General features: G+C 40.7%; 2 protein-coding genes across 11 annotated transcripts in view; one reads left to right on the top strand and one right to left on the bottom strand.

Annotated features, from left to right (window-relative positions):
* Window positions 1-7,677: 7,677 nt before the first annotated feature.
* Window positions 7,678-21,946, top strand: part of CSNK1A1 (casein kinase 1 alpha 1) — a 45,718-nt gene continuing 31,449 nt past the window's right edge. For 3 of the 10 annotated variants that reach the window (XR_009353790.1, XM_059174002.1, XM_059174003.1), the window contains exons 1-2: window positions 7,684-8,358; window positions 8,985-9,091. Coding sequence is in view for 8 of the 10 variants with exons in the window: in XM_059174002.1 (XP_059029985.1) it covers window positions 8,236-8,358; window positions 8,985-9,091 (230 nt within the window). In the remaining 2 variants the exon portion in view is untranslated. Of the gene's footprint in view, window positions 8,359-8,984; window positions 9,092-21,946 lie in introns of all 10 variants that reach the window. The other 7 variants (XM_059174000.1, XR_009353789.1, XM_059174004.1 and 4 more) reach the window with 7 other exon arrangements.
* On the bottom strand, window positions 15,642-17,248 carry LOC131831483 (small ribosomal subunit protein eS24-like). The gene is made up of 2 exons (XM_059173519.1): window positions 17,233-17,248; window positions 15,642-16,158 (listed from the first exon to the last, which is right to left on the bottom strand). Exons 1-2 carry the CDS (start codon window positions 17,246-17,248, stop codon window positions 15,746-15,748), a joined length of 429 nt encoding a protein of 142 aa, XP_059029502.1. The 3' UTR covers window positions 15,642-15,745.

Raw genomic sequence — 21,946 nt, 5'->3', positions numbered from 1 at the left:
ACAGACCTGTACCCCTGAAACAAAAAATACATTATGTGTTAATAAAAAAATTAAAAATTGAAAAAAATTAAAATTTTTTTTTATTTAAAAAAAAATTGAAAAAACAAAAAAGATTATTTCCCAGTCTCTGATTTGGGAGCCTCCTCTAATTTCCATCCATGTATCTATAGCTATGTCTCATTGTTAGAGAATCTGATTTTCCTGACATGTGTTAAGGAGCATTGGTAAGGACCTACCCATCCAAATTTTATGTATTTTTTTTTTCTTTTTTAAAGATTTTATTTATTTATTTGACAGAGAGAGATCACAAGTAGACAGAGAGGCAGGCAGAGAGAGAGAGAGAGGAGGAAGCAGGCTCCCTGCTGAGCAAAGAGCCCGATGTGGGGCTCGATCCCAGGACCCTGAGATCACGACCTGAGCCGAAGGCAGCGGCCTAACCCACTGAGCCACCCAGGCGCCCCCAAATTTTATGTATTATCTGAATTTTAAAAAGCTTTAAAAGAAAAAGAACAAGCAAATTTCCTTCTGCTTTAAAGTATAGGAGTCATTTCAGTAAATAGCACAATACATTTAAAGCTAGGAAGAGCCTTGGAATCTGACTTTTCTTTTAAAAAGATTATAACATTGAATAAATAAATAAAATCTTAAAAAAAAAAAAAAAAAGGGACGCCTGGATGGCTCAGTTGGTTAAGCCATTGCCTTCAGCTCAGGTCACGATCCCAGAGTCCTGGGATCCAGTCCTGCCTCTGGCTCCTTGTTCAGCAGGGAGCCTGTTTCTCTCTCAGCCTCTGCCTGCCACCCTGCCTGCTTGTGCTCTTTCTCTCTCTCAATCTGACAAATAAATAAATAAATAAAATCTTAAAAAAAAAAAAAAGATTATAACATTGAAGCCTAGGAAAATATTTAAGGTAGAGTCACAACTAAAATTAAGATTTCTCTGACTACATACATAGGTCAGGATACTTTACCTCATATCATTTAACCTAGTCCTTAAACACCCGACTCTGTTTTCTCCTCTCCCACCCCAACTACTTTTTGAGAATAAAATTAATTTCCATTACTCTATTATTGTTTCCATGGGCTTTTGCTTAAAGTTAGGGAAACTTCCGGGTTCTCTACTACTCTAAATGTAGATGGCAACGATTTAGCTACATAGATGAAGAAGGACACATTCTCATTTAACCAGTTATACTGAAATGCCTAACTTAAGCATTTAAAAGGTATCTGTAGTAAATTCCAGATTAATCTAAGTTTTAGAACACTGATGAGTTGAATTCTTCCCCATCTCTAAGACCTTGCACACTTATTTTTTGGGAATACTTGAGCTCATGCAAAATATGAGAGATGTGAAAACATATGAGATTATTCTGTTTTTCCTATTTGGTCAACTCCAGTCTTGATTTTGAGAGGCCTTTGACCTCATTCTCTCTTACTGGAAACTAATCTTTCCCTCACTTCAACCAAATCTAAATATCTGTAGAATACAATTGCTTCACTAATGGCCAACAAATGTGTCTTGTTAGCTATGTCCATAATAGGACCATTTTCAATTGTATGAGCACATCCTTGTAAACCACAGACTTGCAAAATTCTTGACATTTTGTAATGGGTAGGGAAGGGAGCAAGAGCTGCAATGAAAAGATATATTCTAATTAAATTTATTAGGTTTTATGACAACAGGTGGTCAGAAAAGAAAACCTAACAGCCTTTTAAGGACCGATTGAAAAAAATTAAGATTGAAATTTGTAAAGATAAATATAAGAAATCAAAGAATAGCTCATGATTATGAGTTTCATCATCACAAACTGTACCAAGACAGACAATTTTATGATATAAGGGGTCTTAAGACTCTCCATAGCATTTCTAGAAATATATCATAACCAATTAATTTTAGATGTGAGCAAGGATTTAGCTACACAAATATTCATTAAAGCATTATTTATACTAGCAGACGTTGGGAAGTAACCAGAAAACTCAACTGGGATTGGACAAATGTTGGTCCATCAATACAATACGTATTTTTAAGTTTATATTAAAAATTATTCTTTGGGGGAACCTGGGTGGCTCAGTCGGTTAAGTGTCCAGACACTCAGATCTCAGGGTTGTCAGTTTAAACCTCATGTTGGACTCCACCCTGGCTGGGTATGAGCCTACTTAAGAAATAGTGATAGGGACACCTGGGTGGCTCAGTGGGTTAAGCCACTGCCTTCGGCTCGGGTCATGATCTCAGGGTCCTGGGATCGAGTCCCGCGTCGGGCTCTCTGCTCAGCAGGGAGCCTGCTTCCTCCTCTCTCTCTCTCTGCCTGCGTCTCTGCCTACTTGTGATCTCTCTCTGTCAAATAAATAAATAAAATCTTTAAAAAAAAAAAAAAAGAAATAGTGATAAATAAATAAATAAAAATGAGTCTTTGGAATATTATTTATTTATATGTGTTAAAAAACAAAATTCAACCCAGTAAATGAAGATCTAATTGGCTTTATTAAATGACTCATGAATTGGGCGACATCTCATCTCTCAAGCAAAGGGCAGCTCCTGCAGTTGTACAAAATGGAAGGCTTTTATAGGAACAAGGGTGGGGCAAGAAAATTACAAGCAGAAGAAAAGAAAGGATTGTTTCAGAAGGGATCACCTTCCTTGAGTGGGGAGGGCAAGGGGTCTTAGTATACAGATTACCTCATTACCTCACCTTCCTTTGGGAGATAGAGGAGGTCCAAGAGACAGTTTATCTCCTTAGTGGTGATCAGAAAATTCCTGACTGACCGGTTCAGACTTAATTTCTGAGGGAGGTTGAAACTACAATTAGATTAGGTATTAAGCCCTGGTTTACCGACTTGGGGACTTAACTCAAGAGAGGCTATTTTGAGTCTGTGGTTTTCCTTTTAATCTATGGAATTGTGTCCAACAATTTATTAAGTGGGGAAAAAAAAAGAAAACAGGTTGCAAAACTGAATGTGCATTATGACTAGTAAATTTTAAGAAATAAAATTAAATATATGTATATACATATTTGATATATATACATACACCTAACACACACATACAATATGCATAGAAAAGACTGGATATTTATACACAGCAAAATGTTAACATTTGGTGATTATCTCTTAAGAGATTTTTGGATTTTTTTTTTTATGATTTATCTAAACTTTCTAAAGTTTTTCAAATGAATATCTGTCACTTATTAAAGTTTTTTGGGGCGCCTGGGTGGCTCAGTTGGTTGAGTCTGCCTTTGGCTTGGGTCATGATCCCAGGGTCTTGGGATCCATTCCCACATTAGGCTCCTTGCTCAGTGGGGGGCCTGTTTCTCCTGCCTGTCCCTCTCCCCGCTTGTCTGTGTGTGTGCGCGCATGCCCTCTTTCTCTCAAATAAATATATAAAATTCTTATAAAGATTTAAATTTTTAAAGTTTTTTTTTTTTTTTAAGATTTTATTTATTTATTTATTTATTTGACAGACAGCGAGACGGAGAGAGCACAAGCAGGGGGAGTAGCAAGGGGAGAGGGAGAAGCAGGCTCTCCACTGAGCAGGGAGCAGATATGGGGTTTGATCCCCAGACCCTGGGATCACGACCTGAGCCGAAGGCATACTTTTACTGACTGAGGCACCCAAGTGCCCCTATTTATTTATTTAGAGAGCACCTGTAGGGGTAGAGGCAGAGGGAGAATGAGAGAGGGACAGAGACAGAGACAGAGACAGAGAATGAATCCTCACTAGGTTCCAAGCTCAGCACAAAGCCTGATATGGGCCCTATTTCATGAAGCTGAGATCATGACCTGATCTGCAATCAAGAGTCAGAGGTTTAACTAAATAAAGGTGCCCCAAATATTTGTCACTTATAAGAAAAAGAACAAAGTCATTGGGTAGCATATGATGGAACTTACAGAATCTTGAAGTCACATGGGTGAAAAGCATAAATAAGTTCAAAGAATGAAATTAATTGAAATAAACCTATGGCTAATGACTCCATTGAAAGTAAGAAATGTTCACAGCCTGCTTCAAATGTGGCTGAAGTAGCTATGGTAGGTAGCTATCATAGACAGCTACTTCATAGGTATCATAGGGGCAGCAACCCCTTTTTATAAAACCTCATGAACAGAGCAAAGGGAGAAAAGAGGAATTGAGACAAGAAAGGGACACAGAAATTGCTGTCACTATCAAAGACTGGAAAAGAGACTAAATGAATTATCACTCTGATCCAACAGGACATTTCTTTTTTTTTTTTTTTTTTTTAAAGATTTTATTTATTTATTTGACAGAGAGAAATCACAAGTAGATGGAGAGGCAGGCAGAGAGAGAGAGAGGGAAGCAGGCTCCCTGCTGAGCAGAGAGCCCGATGCGGGACTCGATCCCAGGACCCTGAGATCATGACCCGAGCCGAAGGCAGCGGCTTAACCCACTGAGCCACCCAGGCGCCCCCCAACAGGACATTTCTGATGGTCTTGTTTTAAAGTACTCCACTCACTCACTCATCTGATCCTGATTGTGCACAAAGCAATAAAACAATGGAACACCACCTAAGAACCTAAGACAGTATTTGACATCTTCTAAGACATTCCATTTTTTCTATTTATTTGTCCCAAACAACTTTGAGATGGGCAGACCATCCTTGTTTTAATTTTCCTCCTTACAGCCTCTGTCTATAATTGTTGTGCTTGTCTTTATTATCTTACTCAAATTGCACTCTGGTTACCAGTGATCTTTCCTCGGGTAAATACTGTGGCTTTACAAAGATGTTTTCAATTCATCTTGACCTATCTATGAACATGGAAGTAATCACTAAGGCGTGATTACCCCAATCTCCATTCTACTCCTTTTTCTAATTCCTTTGGTTACAGGTTGGGGTTCTAGTTCTTTTTTTGCTATGAAGACCGGTGTGATCTTGGACAAGCCTCTTGTGTCCTAGTGGACACAACTGTTATGTGTGAAGCCACTCTGTACATTGCAAAGCATTTCAAAATATGATCCTTGAAGCAGATGATCTCTAAGTTTCCCTCAAGGTCTAAAATTTTTAGTCTATATTTTTGGTTATATTTTTAGTGAATTCATGTGATCCAAGAATTGCATTTTGGCAAATTTTAGAAGACTCCTTCCATTATACCAAAGCTGCTGCTGATTCAATAAGTACAGAATGATTTGTAGCTTTAATAATAACACCAAAAACAGGTACTTCTTCAATTGCTGAAGTTGAAAATTACCAGAAATGATGCATGATTTTAAGGAAAAGGCTGTGTTATAGTCTGTGCCTAAAACTTTTATTTTCTATGTTAACTACCCTTCAACATTTGCCCTTCTAAAATCTGACAAATTTAAATTTCTTTTTTTTTTTTTTTTGGACAAATTTTAAATCTTAACATAGAGGCAACCGAAATCAAATTTGAAAAGGGTATGACTACTCATACAGCATTTTGCTGGATATTGTCAGTGTTGGAATAGTGACTACAGCAGGCAGGAAACAAATGAGGAGGCTCACCACATATATACATAGAATCATCATCAAATCTCAGAGGTGGAAGGGTTTCTAAAAGTCATTTAGACTGGTGGGTCCCAGAGGGTTTGATTTCAAAAGCTTATAAAAGTTCAAAACAAACAGCAACAACAAAAAGGAGGGCAAACATAAAAATGTCAGTTTATAATTTGACAAATAAGTATACCAACAAAAGAATAAAATAACCATCTATCATCAGCGCCATTTTATAAAAAAGGTTGCTTTAATGACATGTGTAGGACGATAAACTCTCAGAATAAAGTATGATTTGAAATTAAATAAATGAAGGTGCACCTGCGTAGCTCAGTCCTTAATCATCTGCCTTTTGCTCGTCATGATCCTGGGACTGAGTTCCAGGTCCAGCTCTCTGCTCACTGGGGTGCCTGCTTCTCTTTCTGCCCCCCCTCCCCCAGTGCGCTCAATCTCTCTCTCTCTCTTTGTCCCCGTCAAATAAATAAAATCTAAAAAAAAAAAAAAAAAAATTAAATGAAGAAAAAAATGCATTATACGGCTCATAGTTTTCTAATATCTTTATGGAAAACTGTTAGACTTGACCCATCTCTGTACACATACCTTTGGGAATCCCTAATCTAGTGCATTCTATGCACACCTCTACCCCCCACCCCATCCTATCTCCCACAATGGAGCAACTGTATCCTCACTACACCAAAAAATCCCTTTAAATGTGTACTCCACCCACTGTGGGGAACTCCTCAAGCTTTGTAGTCCATTAAATTTTGGAGTCTGGTAGAAAATCAGCATAAGAGCTGCTATCCCTGGGAACTTCAAGATGCTTACACTTAGCTTTTTTTTAAAAGACCAGACTCTAACAGCAGAGAATTTTAAGTAGGCCAAACGTGCCTAAGAGTCACTAAACAAAAATGTCTAACAGTGTTGATTTGGGAGTCAGGCAGCCTGGGTTTCGGTAGTGCATCAAAACTCCATTCTAAACCTTAGAAGATCTGTTTTCACATTCAACACATTTGGATTAGAGCTTTATGAATTAGAAGTATTTAAATCGGCATTAGAGTAGCAGGGAGGAATTTCAGTTATCTCTCAGGATGAACTCCACTAATGACTCGATCAGCTTTCAAAGTTGCAGTTAAGTCTACATTTTTTTCCACTTCCATTTTAATGAAATTATTTTGAGAGATTCCGTTTTAAATTTTTACAACCGAGGTTTGATTCATTCACCGGGGTTTGATTTATATTACAGACGACAGCATCAACTACAGAGCTTTCTTTTGTTATCATTACTACCAGGCCGTTTCCTCAGGTCAAATTTTGTAAACCCAAATGTGGTCAAGATTTGATTTTTTAATCGATTTTTAGTAAAAAAAGGAAAAAGGTATAAAGGTCAACAGTAACTTTTAACGTTTACTGCTTCAAACGTTATCAATTTTATTAATAGTTCTTTCCATCCTGTTTTTCGTATCAGTACTGCAGTTTTCAACATGACCAAGATATGATTATTATAGAGGTTTTTTTGGGAGGGGTGGGGTGGGTGGGAATAATTTCTACTATGGCTTTTTCAGGGTTGTAAATTTTATTCTGTTGAGACATCTGCTACTAAAATAATGAATAGGGCATTGGGGGGTTTTTCCCCCTTGGGGACCAAATTTATCAGTGGAGCAACAACACAAAGGCATAGGATAATTCCTGCTTTCCCTCTTTTCGGTAAAACGATTCTCCAACAGTCTGTGGAGCGCAGAATCCTAATGCTTAAGACTTCATCAACTGCTCTCCGCTAAAACCGGGAGCCAAGACTAAACCGAGCCCGGCCAGGGATGCTTTTCTCTTCCTCTCCACCAGAGGCGATAGCCTCTCGCAAAACAAAATTGGGCTGGAACAGGCTGGTCTGAGGGAGTGGCCCAGAAAAAGATCAAAGGTTAAAAATCGCCTTAAACAAAGAGCAAAGGTCAAAACTCCCAAGGAAGCCAGAAGTTCCCATCCTCCAGGAAGAATGAAGGTTACTCCTCCCTAACAAGCTCTCGGGGCCCGAGGACGCGCGGCCTTTCAGAGACCAGGCGGGTCGGACGTGACTAACAGGTAGCTGGAGCCAAACAGCCAACAACCGGAAGTGGAAGTGAGCCCCGGGCGGGGGAGAGGAGAGGCCACCTCACGCCTGCGCAATCAGCAGGTTTGCAGTACGCATGCGTGATTGGGCGGTGACGGGGTGACGCTCGGAGCGTGGGCCGTGACTCTCACGGATCCGGTTCCGCCCTCCCTCTCGTTGCCGACCCTCCGGGTCTAGCGCCCGAGATCCCTTTCCCAGAGTGCTCTGCGCCGTGAAGAAGCGGCTCCCGGGGACTAGGGGCATTTTGTGTTGGCTGGAGCCGGAGTAACAAGATGGCGGCGTCGGCGGAGTGACAGGGGTCCCTCCGGGCGGGAGCCGGCGGCAGTGGTGGCAGCGGTATCGCCGCCCTAAACCACCGCGCCCCTTTTCCAGCCCGCGACGTCGCCGTGAAAGCGAGCCAGCGGCGGCCGCCCAGAAACAAGTGGCCCAGGCTGGTAACCGCGAGAACCCCCTCAAACAAACTGCGGCCTGGCGAAAAGAAGCCTGAGTGAGCGGCGGTGATCAGGTTCCCCTCGGCCAATTCTGGGCCTTGTAACGCCTTGAAAGAGCCACCGTTTTCCGTTTCCTGCCGCCCTCCTCCGCAGCCTTGTTCCGCGGACGAGCCCCAGAGGCCTCCGTCCCCCCCTCAGAGGTGTCGGGGCTTGGCCCCAGCCTCCATCTTCATCTCTCAGGATGGCGAGCAGCAGCGGCTCCAAGGCCGAATTCATTGTCGGAGGGAAATATAAACTGGTACGGAAGATCGGGTCTGGTTCCTTCGGGGACATTTACCTGGCGATCAACATTACCAACGGCGAGGTAATTACCCGGGGTGGGGTTCACGACCACGCTGCGCCAGTCCTCACCCCCCACCCCAAACCCCGAGTGCTCGGGCTTTTCCCCATCACACGCACGTACTGGGGAGGGGAGTCCAGAGAGAGGGAGCCAGTTTTCTTGGCTTTAGGAGCCTCCCCCGCTCTCTTTCCCTAAAAGGCAAAGAACCCGACAGAAGGGTTGGGAGAACCCATGAAGTTTCCCAGCTTGTTAAAAATGGATCTTAGTCGAACTTTTTAAGGTGTCGTTTAAGGTGAGATCGGCAAAATTGTATTTCTCTAATCCCCATGTTTCCCTACTGTATGGATTTATTTCATTGGGGTTCTTGATTTCGATCGTCATTTTCCTTCAAAATCTCTCATTACGTTTTCTGGATGAATCATTTTTCTGCACCTTGGAGGACGTGCCGATTTCGTCACTACCCCCTGAAGAGGCCTTTGAGGCTAGTTGCCTCGTTTTATAATTACAAAGAGAGCTTTCTCTTCTGAGCCTCTTATTTCTTCTCCTAGTCTCGAGTTTGAGCTTTGCTAATGTCTCCCCTCCTCCCAAGTGACATTGAATCATTGAATCCTTAGGGATGTTGATGCCATCGTCCCCTTTCTTCCCTGCAGGAAGTGGCAGTGAAGCTAGAATCTCAGAAGGCCAGGCATCCCCAGTTGCTGTACGAGAGCAAACTCTATAAGATTCTTCAAGGTGGGGTGGGCATCCCCCACATACGGTAAGAACTCGTGAGCACACAGGCTGTGCACCTAGGGAAGTAGGGCATGGGGGAAATGGGTAGAGGCAAGCAATAGCACCAGCTGAATCCGGGCCTTGTTATCTGAGTTCCCTGGGTTTACTAGCGCTGGTGGTTTCCTGAGAACCGAAAGACACCACAGTCACTGAGTCAATTTTTAGTTTGGCAACTTCGTTTAGAATTTCAGTTGGTTACACTCTGCTCCATGTAGCTTCCGTCATTCTTCTCGAGGCTTTCATTTGTAGTTAAGTATGCGGGTCATCTTTGATCTCTGCGCGGCAGGGTTGTCTGCTGCTTTCTTTATGCCGGCACCTCTGATGTTCTTAGATTTATCCAGTGAAGTGGATTTGAAGGTGCCAAGTGACCGGGTTCGGCCAGTTCGGGTTGCTATTGGAGCTGGCTTGGGAAATGGCTGCTCTTTTGTTGTGTTTTTGTTCCAACATGTCTTCCTCCTCCGCTTAGAAAATGGCGGAACGACGTGACTCAACCGCATATTCCTGCCCTTTTCTAGGCTTGGGTTCACAAGTTACTCTTCCTTGATTGGCCCTTTAGCAGCTCTGAGTGGATTAAACCTTTGAAAAGCCAAGAATAAAGGTGCGGGCGGCGGTGGGGTTCAAGGAAAGAGATGGCATAATGACAGTCTGTTGGTGATCTCTGCAGCAGATGCGACGTGAAATTGTTAAATTATACTATGGAAAATCCCTCAGAGTCCATTTAAAAGTGTTAATTATTCTTTCTTGAAGGGTAATGTTGGCTGCATTTCAGCTTGTGTACTTAATTTCTGTGAGTAATGGAAGAGGCAGTTTGACCACTACTGTGTTGAAATTGACTCAAATCTTATGTATTAAAAAGATTAATCACATAACCACAGTGTGATAAGTAACTTTAACCTGTTGAGTTACTTGTTCAGTAACTCCTCACCTCGGGGAAACTGTGGCCTTTTGGGGGGATGGGATATTGGTGAAGGCAAACAGCAGTAGTAATCAGGATAAAAGATGACCACATAAAAACATTGTGGTTTGTTAAATGGTTAACTTTAAAGATTGGTAGTTTGACTTTGAGATTAGAGATCATCTTCTTTGAATACAGGGGCTAAAATGTACTGTAAAGCCAAGCAGTTTTTCTTTTTTTTTTTTTTTTTTTTTTTTTTTAAGATTTTATTTATATATTTGACAGAGAGAGATCACAAGTAGGCAGAGAGAGAGAGAGAGAGAGAGGAGGAAGCAGGCTCCCTGCTGCTCAGAGAGCCCGATGCGGGACTCGATCCCAGGACCCTGAGATCATGACCTGAGCCGAAGGCAGCGGCTTAACCCACTGAGCCACCCAGGTGCCCAGCCAAGCAGTTTTTCAACACACAAAAATAACATTTGTAAAAAAGAACCAGAGACATTTAAGAATTAAGTGGAGCAATAGTTATATCTCTTTATCTGCTTGAGTTTATGTTTCTAAATCTTGAGTTAAGGACTAAATTGCGTATATTAATTCAGATGTGGAAACAACCAGAGTAGAGTGCTGATAGATATTTTTAATGGAGAAGTTGAATGATAAAATGTTCTATTGGTTGTAAGTGAAAAATTATTTAGAAGAAACTTCCAGGTTTATTTTGTAAGGTAAATTAATGGGAAATCCAAGATGATGGGAGATTTTAAATGATTACTATCCCTCTATCCCAGCCCCCAAAAAGCTGCTGGGAAGAATGAATGTCATTCTGGGAGAATGAAAAAAATTTTTAAAGAATGGAAGTCTTACTAAAATGTCTAGCTTTTTATTCCTTCAGAGTAAAAAGTCCATTACATTAGCCAGAAATTAAAATGTCTTGTCTTTTGCCTTTAAACATCTCTCTCCATCCCGGCCCTCATTAATTTGCTTTCCATCACTAGTTTTTCCTAGAATTACACATAAATACAGTATACAGTATGAGGTAATTTGTGTCTGACTTCTCTCACATAATGCTCTTGAAATTCATCCATGTTGGGAAGTTTTAGAAATTTCACAAATCATGTTGAATTTAATGTATTAGAAATAATTTTCAAAAAGCATTAAAGCATCTGGCATTTTCAGTGCTAAACCTTTTATCTGGTAGCTTTTATTTAAAGGCAGTGCTGATACAGAACATCAAGAGCTGTAGTTAATACACTGAATAAACATGAATAAATGAAAATAACTTCTGAGCAAAATAATAGGCATCTATAATAAGATGTTGAGTGCAGAGAGAGTTGTAGTTACAAACTGTGGGTGGAGCTAAGGAGAGATTAACCTGGCTTTCAGAGTAATGCTTCCTGGGAGAGGAAATGGGTTTTCAGGATCAGGCTCTAAGGAAGAAAGCTTGGTTGAACTGGTTGGGGAGGGCAGCCAAGAATACAGTGTGGCTTCCTGGAGTAGTCTCTAATGCAAAAGGTAATAATTGCATGAGGGTGGGGAAAGAGTAAATTTGCTTTAGGAGTGGTAGAGTATGGTACACAGAAACAGTAGTGGTTCATTGGTTGTAAAGTGTGAGAACTGTTTTTCTCCTGAAGTGAAAGGGTAGGAAGGACTTTACATAAGCATTTTTTTATTTGGGTGGCAACATCATCTTGTCCTCTCAGTTTGTTCTCCACTATTTCCACATCACATCTATATAGCATACAGGTAAATATTTATTTGGTAAATACTGGACTAAGTTGACTTTAGTTTATCGAGATTAAATGAAGCAATCATGTGTTATTCATTGTTTTAGATGGATATAAATATAAAAATTTTAAATTTGAGGTGTCTGGCTGTCTAAGTTGGTAGAGTATATCGCTCTTGATCCTGGGGTCATGAGTTCAAGCCCTGTGTTGGGTGTAGAAATGACTTGTAAAAAACAATTTGGATTTTGCTGCAATTACACTTAACTCCATCTTCTCCCCTGCACCCCGCAGCCCCTTGAATTTACTAAGGTACTTTGGGATATCCTAAAACAAGGGCTGAAGATGATCTGCCGGCGCAGCCTACCTAATGTTTACTTGGCAAGGGATCTGTTGTTATGCAGAAGCGTGACACTCAGTGTATAAGGAGCCAAGTAAGGGTGGTGTTCAGACTCCATATTTTTAGGAAACTGAGGACATTGTTTAGTTAAGAAACTGAAATCGTCAATTAACTTCTGGAAGCTCATTAAAAATCTCTGTTTCTGTTACAACCTTCTCTATCTTCGTCGTGCTCAGTTTGAATTGAATTAATGTGATCTCTAAAGAAGCATTTTATGATAGCAAGCTCTAGATCTATCATATGGTATTGACAATGAACTTGGGTCAGTTAGTCCGTCAACAGTTCTTTGGGCCTATCAGTTAGTTTGCTGATCTGTTAAATGCAAAAGGGATTTTACCATGTTACCAATTTTCTAATTCTTACGGAGTAGGAGAGAAGAATACTGGACAGAAAGGTTTAGAGTTTCCTACTCTTCTAGAAAAAGTTTTGCATACTGAGCTTTTGGATAGGGTTTTATTTGAACAGAGTTCACTACTTAAGTCACTGGCCTAGTTGATCTCAGAACTTCTGGCTCTGAAATTTTGAGACTTCTTTTTGGATGATAGTAGCTAGAAAGCATTTCATCACAGTTCAATGTTAGGTCTAGATCTTACTTTTAAATCTTATATTTTAGTACAGAGACCTCTCTCAAGACTCTAAAAAATGCCATCTGCATCAGATAAAGTTACCAGTTACCATTTAGAAGGAAGTAAATTAATGGAATATATTTTTATAGGGAAATGAATAAAGAAGATGGGAGGGGGAATGGAAGAATTGCTGCCTTCTTTTCAACCACTTTTTGCCTTTTCAGTGTCAAGTATTATAGAAAATATAAAGAACTAGTTAACCCTTTTCAGTGTTAAAAGCAGCTTAAATTTTAATATTAGCTTTTTGGCACTGAGCATATATCTTGCAGATAAGTTATAACGCTTTTATCAGAGAACAAAGATGACATCTGCACTGGATATGTATTTATTACAGATCACTGAGTCCATGAGAAATGTGATTCTTAACTCAGAGTAACTGAATCCCTATAGATAAGCTATATGTAGTGTATATATATCTATACACAGTATATTACAGGTGCTTTATATTGGCATGTAATGGATTTCTAGTTACTGAATAACGTAACGATGCTTAAGTAGCATTCATGAGCTAAATGAATCCTGAATAAAGCCTAGTATCTCACAAATTAGAATTCTTTCTCTGAAGGGTTACTAGAGTCTCCTAACTGCTCATTTTCTCAGCCATTTTCTGAGCCATTTTCACCTTTCCGTCAAAGTCAGCATGCCTGCTCATATACCCCACACCTTTTTTATTTGATGCTACAGAGCCATGCTATGCCTTCTTCACTTAAAGGCATTTGGCCTCATTCAGAGAAAATGAAAAACTCTTCTGTAAATGTAAGTAACTTGTTTGTATTAATTGGATGCTTGTAAGTTTTTCAGTAAGTTTGTTTTTTAAAAAGATAAATTTCTTTTAGAGAGAGAGCAACAGGGAGGGGCAGAGGGAGAGAATCCCCATTATACCCCTGTGGAGTGGGAAGCTCAATGTGAGGCTCAGTCTCACAACCTCAAAAGCCATGACCCTAGCTGAAACCAAGAATTGGACACCTAACTGACTGAGCTACCCAGGTGCCTCCCTCTAATAGTTCTCAAAATATAAGTGAATACCTAGTTAAATTGAAGGGTTTTGTTACTGTTTTTGTTTCCAAAGCAATCCAAGGTGGCTCTTGAAATTTAAATGACCAGTAATCACATAACATGGGCTAATGCATGTTTTAATGCTTTTTTTATGAGATGTAATTTATTTATAGTGAAATGCATAGCTTTCATTGTGCCATCAGATAGATGAGTTTTGACAAATGTCAAATATATACACTGGTATAGCTCACACTCCCTACTGAGATAAAGAATGTTTTATTTTTTGAAAATAATCCATTGTAAGCTGGATTTTGTGGCAAGATAGGGTTTTTTTTTTTTTTTTTTTAAATTGGTCTTTTGGATCATATTACATGGTTTTGTTTTTTGTTTTTTTTCTGGATGTGATGTTGATTTGTTCGTATACAAGACTGTAGGTTAATGTTTCTGTCTCCATGAAGTACTCTCTACGACTTGTCTAATAAAATAATCAGGTGGGGGTGGTGAACAATGAGTTGCAGTTGAGATCTTTGCCTCATTTTCCCTTGTAGAACAGGGATACTGCCTTTTCCTTTTCTGAAAGTCCTCGGTGGGGTATGTTTTACGGGGACTTTGGAGGTGTTGTACAAAAAAGATTCAGCTGGAGAGTACATTCTGATCCTCAGTATAATAGGAAATGGTAGGAGCATTGTATTAGAGTCGAGTTAAGGATCCGCCTGCCATGTCATCTAGATTTCAACCTAGAATGGAATTTGAAATTTGTAATGTCAGCTTTTTTTTTTTTTTTTTTTTTTTTTTTAAAAGATTTTATTTATTTATTCGACAGAGAGAGATCACAAGTAGGCAGAGAGGCAGGCAGAGAGAGAGGAGGAAGCAGGCTCCCTGCTGAGCAGAGAGCCCGATGCGGGACTCGATCCCAGGACCCTGAGATCATGACCTGAGCCGAAGGCAGCGGCCTAACCCACTGAGCCACCCAGGCGCCCTGTAATGTCAGCTTTTGTTTAGAAAATGGATTCTTAAGATCATAAGGTCTTGGGAAATTTTTTTTAAAGCTTTTATCTATTTATTTATTTGACAAAGATAACCCAAGCAGGGGGGAACAGGAGAGGAGAAAGAAGCTAGTACCCCACAGAGCAGGGATCCGAAGGAACCTGACTTGGGACTCAATTCCAGAACCATAACCCGAGCCAAAGGCAGACGCTTCACCAACTGAGCCACTAAGCGCCCCTTAAGTTTTTGTTTTTGTTTTTGTTTTTTATTATTTTTAAAGATTATATTTATTTATTTGACAGACAGAGATCACAAGTAGGCAGAGAGGCAGGCAGAGAGAGAGGAGGAAGCAGGCTCCCTGCTGAGCAGAGAGCCCGATGTGGGACTCGATCCCAGGACCCTGAGATCATGACCCGAGCCGAAGGCAGCGGCCCAACCCACTGAGCCACCCAGGCGCCCCATGTTTTTGTTTTTTAATGCATTATATAAATTGATGAAATCGGGGTCGCTGGATGGCTCAGTTGGTGAAGCATCTGCCTTTGACTCATGTCATGATCTTGGGGTCCTGGGATCAAGGCCTGCATCAGGCTCTCTACTTGCTCAGCTGAGAATCTGTGAGAATCTGCCTCTCCCTCTCTGCTGTGTGCTCTCCCCTGCTTTCTGTCAAATCTTTTTTTTTTTTTTTTAAGATTTTATTTATTTATTTGACAGAGAGAGATCACAAGTAGGCAGAGAGGCAGGCAGAGAGAAGGAGGAAGCAGGCTCCCTGCTGAGCAGAGAGCCCGATGTGGGACTCGATCCCAGGGCCCTGAGATCATGACCCGAGCCGAAGGCAGCGGCCCAACCCACCGAGCCACCCAGGCGCCCCTCTGTCAAATCTTTTTTTAATTCTATTTATCTTTTTTTTTTTTTTGTCACATTAACATTCTTAGTTTATTAATCCTCTCATGAAAAATCTGCACAATCACCAAAGATAAAGCCACTGCAGCATCTTTACTCCTTCTGTTGTCCAATCTCCAGCTCACTTTTTGCCAGCACCAACATTGGCTTTCGCAGTCCCCTTGACTTTCTTCATTCTGTTCTTGCGTTCTTTTCGCTGTTTTCTTGAGGTCTTTTTCTTCTCATACAGACCATGTCTTGCAAGTCTATGTTTGGGTTCATTTTTCTTTGCATAATCCAAGGAATCATAAATCATGCCAAAGCCAGTTGTCTTGCCACCACCAAAATGGGTTCTGAATCCAAATACAAATATGACATCTGGTGTGGTCTTGTACATTTTGGCTAGTTTTTCCCGAATTTCTGTCTTAGGTACTGTTGCCTTTCCAGGATGAAGGACATCAATAACCATTTGTTTGCGCTGCAGTAGTCGGTTGGTCATGAACTTCCTGGTCCGGATAGTTACTGTGTCGTTTATGATGGCGGCCGAGCTCAATTCTATTTATCTATTAGAGAAAGTGCTTGCACAAGCAGGGGGAGCAGCAGGCAGAGGGAGAGGGAAGAGCAGGCTCCCCTACTCAGCCTGAGCAGGATTCCTAACTCGGGGCTGCATCCCAGGAGCCTGGGATCATGACCTGAGCTGAAGGCAGACACTTAACTGACTGAGCCACCTGGGCACCCTGGTGTTCCCATTTTTGAACCTCTGTAATATTAATACATTGTATCCCTCTGTGAATAAGGTTAGCTTCTACTCTTCAAACAAAAGCTCAGATGTTCAAAAGTATCTTAGAAACTTTGTACAGTACCTCCTACAGAACTTTCTAAAGGATAAGCAGATATTTCTTTTATTAAGTCAACAAACTTACATGAGTGTGCCTGTTACGTGTCAGGCATAGTTAAGATACTGGTCATATTTCAGTGAACAGAAAAAATTTTGTGAGACTTTTAATTCTTTTGAGCAGATGCCATGCATTTGGCAGGTAGTTGTGAATTGGTCTCTTTTGCTGAAAATTAGGAGGAAACATGTATAAATCTCAGACAGTGTGAGGACATGTTTCCTTAACATCAGAGGGATGAGTATAAGCCCTAAACAGTATCTTGAACCATCTGGAGAATGCTTTGATTGGTCAGGTTAGTGGGACCCTCATTAGGGTTCTCTGTAATCATACTTAGCATTTCTCAAACATTAACAATGCATAATAATTACCTACAGAGCTGTAGCACTTACTTGCAGTTTCACGCACATAGTAGGTTCAGTAAGTGTTGAATCAGAGATTGGAGAAACAGATTTTGGGGAAAGGTTGTGGGGGTTTTGTTTTGTTTGTTTGTTTGGCTTTTTTTTTTTTTTTTTTTTTTAAGATTCTGTTTTTGGGACACCTGGGTGGCTCAGTCAGTTAAGCAGCTGTTCAGGTGTCAAGTCCCACATGGGGCTCCTTGTTCAGCGGGGAGCCTGCTTCTCCCTCTGCCTGCCACTCCACCCTGCTTGTGCACACACATGTTCTATCTCTCTCTGGCAAATAAATAAAATCTTTTAAAAAAGAGAGAGATTTTGTTTTTAAGTAGTCTTTGTACCCATTGTGGGCCTCATACTCGCAACCTTGGGATCAAGAGTCTCATACTCTGTTCTGACTGAGCTAGCCAGATATCCCTGGAAAAGGATTTTTTTTTTTTAAACAGCTTTAATGAGATAATTGACATACATAAATTGTCACCTATTCAAAATGTACAGTTCATTGGTTTTTAGTGTGTGTTCAGAGTTGTGCAGTCATCACCATAATCTGATTTTACAGTATTTATTAGCTGGTAAACAAGAAAATAAAGTGATCTTGTTTTACTATGTCTCAAACACGCTGGCTTTTTGTAAGTTTGTTGTGAATACCAAACTTCAGGCACACTAACTCCCATCCACCTCTCTACCTGGCCATCTTCCATTTTATACTTTCAAGAATTAACCATGCTTCTTCATCAGAAAAACTTTCCTTAATGATTCTGTCTAAAAGATGGGTTGGGTTGCCATAATTTGGACCTTCTCAGAACCAGTCTCTCCTCCTCACTTCTGTTTTGTTTGTTTTTAAGTAGGCACCATGCCCAGTCTGGAAGCCCAATGTGGGGCTTGAATACAAGACCTGAGATTGAGACCTGAGCTGGGATCGAGTTGGCCGTGGGGCATCTGGGTGGCTCAGTCATTAAGCATCTGCCTTCAGCTCATGATCCCAGGGTCCTGGCTGGGATTGAGGCACCCCCCCCCCCCCCCCAACACACACACCATTGGGCTCCCTGCCTCTCCCTCTCCCACTCTCCTAGCTTGTGTTCCCTCTCTCACTATATCTCTCTCTGGCAAATAAATCTTTTTCTTTTTTTTTTTTTTTTAAGATTTTATTTATTTATTTGACAGGTCACAAGTAGAGAGGTAGGCGGGGGCGGGGGAGGCCTGGGGAGCAGGCTCCCTGCTGAGCAGAGCCCATTGTGGGGCTCCATCCCAGGACCCTGAGATCATGACCTGAGCCAAAGGCAGAGGCTTAACCCACTGAGCCACCCAGGTGCCCCAAATAAATAAAATCAAAAAAGGAAAAAGAGTTAGCCGCTTAACCAATGAGCCACCTAGGCGCCTGCATCATGTGTTATTTACTTGGATGCAAGTAAGCTTGTAAGCTGTGAGAGCAAAAATTACAAAGTTTTATCTTGTCAGGTACTATAAATACTGAATGGATCAATAATAGTAGCTTTAGTACTGGATAGTGGTATGTCCATATATAAAGCACAGTTTTTGGTTTTGTGTTTTTATAATGTTTGGGGTAAGGAATGGTTACATATCTTTAAAGGCAAAGGGCAAGGCACAAGGAGGCTAAGGAGCTTGAAAATGTTACAGCATTAATTCAAGGCTGTATTGTGATCAGAGGATTAGTAGTAGTGGTTTTGGAGGATTGGGATGAAGAAGGAAAACAAATTACCTTAGTTAATGTTAGTATTGATGAATAAAACACGCATCTGATGCCCAACTTTCAGATCTTACTCTGTGGTCTCTTCACCTTAAAAATTAGTTTTGAGGGGTGCCTGGGTGGCTCAGTGGGTTAAGCCTTTGCCTTCGGCTCAGGTCATGATCTCAGGGTCTGGGATCCAGCCCCACATTGGGCTCTCTGCTCAGCGGGAAGTCTGCTTCCCCCTCTCCCTCTGCCTGCCTCTCTGCCTACTTGTGACTGTCAAGTAAATTAAAAAAAAAAAATTTAGTTTTGAGGATGGGGGATAAGTGATGGGGTTTAGAGAGTATACTTACCATGAAGAGCAGTGTATAGAATTGGTGAATCATACATTGTACACCTGAACCTAATACAACACAGTATGTTAACTAACTGGAATTGAAATTAAAAACTTAAAAAACAAAAAATGTTTCGCAACAGGGAATTATTTATTTATTTAAGATTTTATTTATTTATTTGACAGAGAACGAGATCGGAAGTAGCAGAGAGGCAGGCAGAGAGAGGGGGACTCAGGCTCCCTGCTGAGCAGAGAGCCCGAAGTAGTGCTCAGATCCCAGGCAGAGGCTTTAACCCACTGAGCCGCCCAGGCACCCCTCAAAACAGGGATTATTAACCTGGTAGGGATATCCCCCATTCTAACCTCACAAGGAGGGATAGGAAGAAAATTACATCTTTTTTTTTTCCTTTTTTTAAGATATTATTTATTTGACAGAGCACAAGCAGTGGGAGTGGTAGGCGCGGAAGAGGGAAAAGCTGAGCAGGGAGCCTGATGCAGGGCCCAATCCTAGGGTCATGGAATCGTGACCTGGGTTGAAGGCAGACTCTTAACTGACTGAAGCCACCCAGGCTCCCCTATACCTTATCTTCATGAACTTCTAACTGAATCTAGTAAGATCGTCCCAGACTAGGATGGTTCGTTGTATGGCTTTTAGACTTTATGGTGCTGTGAAAGTGGTATGTATTCAGTAGAAACAATGCTTTGAGTTCTGATCTTTCCCCAGGCTAGCAGCTTGTGGTATGACACTCGTGATATTGCTGGGAGGCAGCTCCTGGTCAGTCAGGTGATCATGAGGGTAAACACCTGGTGTATTTACAACCATTTTACCCCCATACAACCATTCTGGGTGTTTTGGTTTTTTTTTTCCTTTCAGTACTGTGTTTAATAAATTGCATGAATTACTGAACACTTTATTATAAAATAGGCTTTGTGTTAGAAGATTTTGCCCAACTGTTGTCCAATTTATGTGTTCTTAAGTACATTTAAGGTAGGCTAGGCTAAGTAAAGGCGTTCAGTATATCACGTGTATTAAATACATTTTTGTCTTAGATATTTTCATTTAGGATGGGTTTAACAGAATATAACCCCATTATAAATTGAGGAAAATCTGTATATGTATTATAAATGTTGGGCGCCTGGGTGGCTCAGTTGGTTAGGCAACTGCCTTCGGCTCAGGTCATGATCCTGGAGTCCCCGGATGGAGTCCCCTACCGGGCTCCTGGCTCCATAGGGAGTCTGCTTCTCCCTCTGACCTTTTCCCCTCTCACACTTGATCGCGCGCGCTCTCTCTTAAATAAATAAAATCTTAATAAATAAATAAATGTAGGCAGGAAATCTCCACTAGTTTAGCAGTACCTGTGATTTTGTCACCACTAGAAATCACAGATATTTCCATAGCACATAATTGTTGCAGATATCTCAGAATATTGTTTACACTCATAATTTTCATAATTAATAGTCCTAATTAGATCTGCCCTTATATCTCATTAATAATGAACATGTACTTTACTGTATCAAAATTAAGTAATCTTAGTGTGGCTGAATTTCCCTGTAATTGTTCTCTTTTATAATGCTATGTATTTTATTTTTTGCATATAAAATATTCTGAGAAGGAATCTGTAGGTTTTATTGGACTAACAAAGATGTGAGATCTATGGTAATCTTTCTGAAAAGATTCAGAAATACTGGTATAGGAGTACTGTACCTCGACTCCCCAAATTGTTCAGACCAGTTCTTTGTTGTGACTAACTACATTTGATGCAAGTTTGGTCACTCACTTGGTAGATTTCCAATATTTATTTTCTTTTCCCTTCCTAGCCTTGTTTAAGTCTCAGTTACTGATATGCTCACTGATGCTCTCCCCAGGTATGTGAGATTGTAAAGATGGGAAAATCAGCCAGTTAAAAAAGGTCGAACAGTTTGAAGAAAGATTTAAAAGTAAATTAAAAGATGGGATAAATACATCTAAAATTCTTGGTATCATATTTAACATCATTATTACTTTGATTGCCATCCCTACAGCTCAAACTGGTCTTTTCTCAGTTGCTTCATCTCTCAAAGAGTTGTCAGTATGGAGAAATCAGTCTGATCTGTGCTTATGTTTATAGTTCTAGGTATTCCACAGTGTCTGTTGATTACACCTGATCCTCTACTTCCTTAGAATAGCCAGATAGCATTGAAGAATCTCAAACCATTTCAGAGGATTTCTATAAATCCAAAGGATTATGGATAAAAATTTATGTGTTACTGACCTTTGAAAATCTGAAGTGTGTTTTTGGCTTATTTAAAATTTTTTTTTTTATTTATTTGACAGAGAGCGATCACAAGTAGGCAGAAAGGCAGGTGGGGGTGGGGGGGGAATGCAGGCTCCCCACCAAGCAGAGAGCCTGATTCGGGGCTCAATCCCAGGACCCTGGGATCATGACCTGAGCTGAAGGCAGAGGCCCAACCCACTGAGCCACCCAGGCACCCCTTTTAATTTTTTTTTTAATTAGGCTTCATGCTGATTGTGGAGCCCATTGCGGGGCTTGAACTTAACAATGCTGAGATCAAGAGTTGGATGCATAACTGATTGAGCCATTCAGATGCCCCTGAATTGTATTTTATTTTATTTTATTTTACTTTTAAAGATTTTATTTATTTATTTGACAGGCAGAGATTACAAGTAGGCTGAGAGGCAGGCAGAGAGAGAGAAGGAGGAAGCAGGCTCCCTGCTGAGCAGAGAGCCCAACGTGGGGCTTGATCCCAGGACCCTGGGATCATGACCTGAGCTGAAGGCAGAGGCTTTAACCCACTGAGCCACCCAGGCATCCCCTGAATTGTATTTTAAATGTGATGTTGCAAGAGAAGGAAATAAATAGATGCTCTTAAATTTTTGATGACAGGCGAAATCAAGTTTTAGTTACTAAATTCTAGGTACCTTGTATTCAGAGTAAAATGGAGACCACAAATCTAAGGAGCAGTTATGGGCAAGGAAAGTTATGGAGAATGAGAGTTAACACAGCAGTCTTGTTTATTTATAATTAATAGA

The sequence above is a fragment of the Mustela lutreola genome, chromosome 5 (assembly GCF_030435805.1).
Source record: "Mustela lutreola isolate mMusLut2 chromosome 5, mMusLut2.pri, whole genome shotgun sequence".
Classification (NCBI taxonomy): Eukaryota; Metazoa; Chordata; class Mammalia; order Carnivora; family Mustelidae; genus Mustela; species Mustela lutreola.
Note: the sequence above shows the minus strand (reverse complement) of the source record. Positions and strands in the feature narration are given on the sequence as shown.